Raw genomic sequence first — 5,062 nt, 5'->3', positions numbered from 1 at the left:
GCAGGCGAGTGCTATGTGCAAAAGCACAGGGGTGCTTTGCATCCTTGCTGTACCTTGCCGGCTGGTTTTGTGTCCTCACGGAGCGCCGGGGAAGGCGGAAAGCTTTGCATGTGGGAGCAGTACCTGATCGCTTTTCTTTGAATATCTTGAGTCGGGAGAAAAGGTGTGTGAGATGCATTTTTTCTCAACTTGCAAAAGGTTCCCTCTTTCTTGCTATTGAGGATGGGATTATTTTTTTTCCTTCGGTTAAGAGAAAGGGAATCGCATTCGTGTCTGTTTCTTCGTGGTTTAATTGTGGTTGTTTTTTATTTTTATTATTTTTGGTTTAGTTTCAGGTCTTGGGAGAACCTCTCTTCTTCCCCTTGGTGGAAATACTCATAAAACCTGTATCTAAAACCATTGACCCAGGGATCAACAAAAAGAGACCCGTAATGCCAGGAATGGTCAGTAAAAACCCAGACCTCGAGTTCGACTCTTTGCAGCCCTGTTTCTACCCGGACGAAGATGACTTTTATTTGTGCGGGCCGGACTCCGCTCCTCCCGGGGAGGACATCTGGAAAAAGTTTGAGCTGCTGCCCACCCCTCCCCTGTCTCCCAGCCGGGCCGGGCTCCAGGAGCACCCCCCGGGAGGGGGCCCGGTGCCGTGGGGAGGGGCGGCCCTGGGGGGCTGCCGCCCCACCGACCCCCTGGACTGGGCGTCCGAGCTGCTCCTGCTGCCCCCCGAGGCCGACCTGTGGGGCGGCTCGGACGGAGGGGACTTCTTCGAGACGGGCCTCGGCGTGACCAACAACCTCAACTCCATCATCATCCAGGACTGCATGTGGAGCGGCTTCTCTGCCCGCGAGAAGCTGGAGCGGGCGGTCAGCGAGAAGCTGCAGGGCAAGGCGCCCGCCGCCCCGCCGCCGCCCCCGGGAGCCGCCGCGGGCAGCCCCGCCGCCGCCAGCGGCCGTGCGGAGCTGGGCGGCGCCGTGCCCGAGTGCGTGGACCCGGCCGTGGTCTTTCCCTTCCCCGTCAACAAGCGGGAGGCGGTGGCGGTGGCAGCGGCGGGCGGCGGGACTCCGCGGGGCGGCCGCCCGCCGCGCCCCGCCGGGGACAGCCGGGCCAGCAGCAGCTCCGGGGACGACACCCTCAGCGACTCGGGTAAGGACCGTTCGCGGCCGCCTCGTCCCCGGGATGGAGGTGCGGGGGGCAGCGCCGACGGCTCCGCGCCCCGCGCGGGCTGAGCGGGCGGGGTGGCTGCGCCCCGACGCGCTCCGGGCGGGCGGCAGCGGCGTTCAGGGCGGGGCGGCCGGCAGGCGGCAGCGGCGGGACCCCGCGGCCGAGGCCCCACGGGGCAGCGGACCCGGGGCCGGCCGACTGGCTCCCGGCGTCGTGTCCCGGCAGCAGCAGGCACGGGGGAGCGGCAGGGCAGGAACCCCCGGCCTGTGCGGCTGTGTGGTGCTGGGGACCCGCCGGGGCTCCCTTACCTTCTCCTGCCACCTGCGGCTGGCGTGTCCCAGCTGGAGGGGCTGGTGGGCAGAGCGGGTGCCGCTGTCACTCTGGGGATGGGCTTCGTGAGGGGTGACTGTGTGTTGCCTTTAGGCGCGATTTGGGAAGGCTGGAGCAGGCTGGTGACCTCCCGCAGCAGCGGTTGCCCTTGCACTGTCAGAACCTAAAATGCCCAGAAACATCTCCTGTCCGTGCTTGCAGGGAGGTCCCCTTGGGCCAAAACGTGTTTTCGCGTGGGTAGATGAGCTAGTCCGTATGACCATCGCCACAAACTTGGTGATCCGTCCTGGGTTTGAAAGCCTGCTGTCCCTTTAATGTCGGGTTTGACAGCTTTGGGTGAGGAAGCACTTCCAACAGCTGTCTTCTTGGCAGAGCACCAAGCGCCGGCTTAAAGGGTCCCCGGCTGGAGCAGCTTCACCTTCTGCCTCAGAACAAACCCAGCGATTGTTTCGTTTTCCGGCTGCTTTTCTCCCAAGCAAGGGCTGTGTTGTGGCACTGTGCATGCCTTTTGTGTCCCAGCTCTGCGATTCCATTCAAAATACACACATTCTGTCTAAAAAGACTTCTCTGCTTTTGCAATTATGTGGGTGGCAGCCCTGCGTGGATTGACAATTAGAAGTGTTTTTTAAAAAAACTCATTGAACTTATTAAACTTTAAGAAATTACCGTTCTTCAGTCATTTAATGTATATTACATACTTTCCCAGATCTATATCTGACTACAGATGGTAGGCACAGCCTGTTTTTGCCATCAGTTGTTTCATTGCAGCTTTTACTATACATATTTTGTCGATAAATACATCTTGGTTGATACTCCTTCAGAGTATTTTCTGTGAGAGTAACGTCTATTTTATTTTCCATTTTGTGTTACCAAAAGATGATGAAGATGAAGAGGAAGAGGATGAGGAAGAAGAAATAGATGTTGTGACCGTGGAGAAAAGACGCTCCTCCTCCAACAAGGCTGTTACCACCCTTACTATTACAGTGGGTCCTAAAAATTCCACTTTTCCATCAGTCAGGACACAGCAGAATGAACTGATTTTAAAGCGTTGCGCACCAATTCACCAGCAGCATAATTATGCCGCTCCTTCTCCATACATGGAGACTGAAGATGCTCCACCACAGAAAAAGTTAAAAATCGAGGTGCCCCGTCCCATAAAACCCACGATCCAACCAAAGTCTAAGAGTTCAAGTCCTCGAAACTCTGATTCAGAGGATAGTGAACGTCGACGCAACCATAATATCCTGGAACGTCAACGGCGTAATGATCTGCGGTCAAGTTTCCTCACGTTAAGGGACCATGTTCCAGAACTGGTTAAAAATGAGAAAGCTGCAAAAGTTGTGATCTTGAAAAAAGCCACTGAATATGTCCATTCCCTTCAGGCAGAGGAGCAGAAGTTACTGCTAGAAAAGGAAAAATTGCAAGCCAGGCAACAACAATTGCTAAAGAAAATAGAATACAAGCGGACTTGCTGAACTTTTTTTTGTTTTGTCTTTTTTTTTTTGGCTGACCAGGACAGTCATTGCCACTTTGCACATTTTTGATTCTTTAAAAAAAAAATTGTGTTTTTTGACGTTAAGAATGTTGGTTTTACTTCCAATCCAGTCCCAGAAGTAATCGACAAACTATATTATCCGGGTACGGAGCAAATGGATGTTCTTGCAAGGAGTTTATTGCAAGACGACCAAACAACAATGGACTGCCTTCGTTTTTCCTCATAAGAACTGTAGATGGTGGGGATTTTTTTTTTTTTAATTGTTGTGAGCATTTGGAGCTGCTGATGACATCTAGTTGAGTTTTAAAATGTTCATTCCTAAGTTTTATGGTGCTTATGTTCTAACAGATGTTACTTTAGGGGCTGACATTTTGTACCCCTGTGGGAATTTTCTGTAAATACCATCTACACACTTGCCTTTTGTACATGTCTTGGGTTATGAGAGGTGGCTTTTGCTACCAGTATTAGACTGGAAGTTCATACCTAAGTACTGTAATACCTCAATGTTTGAGGAGCATGTTTTTGTATACAAATATATTGTTAATCTCTGTTATGTACTGTACTAATTCTTACATTGCCTGTATACTTTAGTATGATGCTGATACATAACTAAATTTGATACTTATATTTTCGTATGAAAATGAGTTGTGAAAGTTTTGAGTAGATATTACTTTATCACTTTTTTGAACTAAGAAACTTTTGTAAAGAAATTTACTATATATGCCTTTTCCTAGCCTGTTTCTTCCAGTTAATGTATTTGTTAATGTTTGGTGCATAGAACTGAGTAAATGCAAAGTTCTGTGTTTAATTTCTTCCAACGATGTACATTTAGTGCTGCGTCTTATAGCACTTTGAAATACCTCATGTTTATGAAAATAAATAGCAATTACATGATGTGCCATTTACTATTTTTCTTTTAAATGAAGTTCTTTTAAATAAAATGTTTAAATTTGCATTGTTCATGAAGTACAAAACCATGGTCCCATATCCTCAGCACTTAAACTCTCAAATTATAGGTGATGCTTTATGACAAGTCAGCTAGGCAGGAAATTTCCATTTCTGGTTAAAAAGTAATTGTAGGAAGAACAATTTTCCTATTCTTTCATACTTCTGATGTCTCTTGTGATGTCAGCAGAATTCCAGGCAACTGAATGTACCACAGTTATTGGAAAAACTTCTTGTGTCTTGTGAAGGCTTCTGGAATATCCACTTTATGCAGAGAATTGTGAGGAATTGGAAACGGCTAGCATGCTTCTGCTCTGGGACTGACCTCAGTGTGGTAGGCAGGTGGAGAAGTAAATGATAGGTACACTTGCTACAGCACAGAAAATGAAATATTTGTAGTAAACAAAGGTCTTACTTGACTATTGTTCTTATTTGCATTACAAAAGGCTTATCCTTAAAGCAGTCCATCATTGCATAGGAGAATCAGTGTTCTTGTTTGTAGCTGAAGATCCTGTTTGTTACTACTTTTGCTAAATTAGTAAAATTAAAAATCCCAGGGAAGATACAGAACTATGAAGCGTGCCATCAAACGAACAATGAAACTTGACAGGTGGTTGTCTCATGGAGTGATGGCATTTGGTGTGACAAGAGCACGACCTGTAAGTGTGAAATACGTTTGGTCATTTTGGTAAGTGACTTGAGACCAAGAATCTGTTTTATTTTCTACTCTGTATAGGTATTCCTGACATTGTCTTCCCCCACACTGAACCTGAAAAACTGGATATGGATTAATGAGCAAATGGCCAGTAACTAGTTCAAGGATCAACTTACAAGGAGCTAGTCTGGGGCATCTGCCCCTACTTTAGCCGCAAAGGATGTAGCTTTCTTGGCGGAGCTACAGAATGTCTCACATTTGCCCTGAGGTAGCAGACTAAGAACAGTATGGGGGCAAGATTGCCACGGTAATGTATGCGCCATATGTTCATGCCCTACAGTAGCTTGTTGGTGTCCCAGTAACCTGTGCATTCTTGGTCCCCAACCAGCTTCTGTACCAAGAACACTGGGAACTGAACTTGCTAATCTTTTAGTGGGGTAAATCCAGATCATCAGCAGGCATGAATTGGTATAACACTG

General features: G+C 48.3%; 1 protein-coding gene across 1 annotated transcript; it reads left to right on the top strand.

Moving 5' to 3' along the window:
* Positions 1–335: 335 nt before the first annotated feature.
* MYCN (MYCN proto-oncogene, bHLH transcription factor) lies at positions 336–3,576 on the top strand. Its single transcript, XM_065631783.1, has 2 exons — positions 336–1,140; positions 2,365–3,576. The coding sequence occupies exons 1-2, from the start codon at positions 432–434 to the stop codon at positions 2,961–2,963; spliced, it is 1,308 nt and encodes a 435-aa protein (XP_065487855.1). The 5' UTR covers positions 336–431; the 3' UTR covers positions 2,964–3,576.
* The last annotated feature ends 1,486 nt before the right edge of the window (positions 3,577–5,062 follow it).

Source organism: Caloenas nicobarica, chromosome 3 (genome assembly GCF_036013445.1).
Source record: "Caloenas nicobarica isolate bCalNic1 chromosome 3, bCalNic1.hap1, whole genome shotgun sequence".
NCBI lineage: Eukaryota > Metazoa > Chordata > Aves > Columbiformes > Columbidae > Caloenas > Caloenas nicobarica.
The sequence above is the reverse complement of the archived record's forward strand: the minus strand, read 5'-3'. Positions and strand labels throughout refer to the sequence as shown.

Bases quoted from the DNA above. Each gene is read 5' to 3' on its own strand.
- MYCN (XM_065631783.1), top strand. From the start codon at position 432: ATGCCAGGAATGGTCAGTAAAAACCCAGACCTCGAGTTCGACTCTTTG. The intron at 1,141-2,364 runs GTAAGGACCGTT...TGTTACCAAAAG, and splicing joins CGACACCCTCAGCGACTCGG to ATGATGAAGATGAAGAGGAA.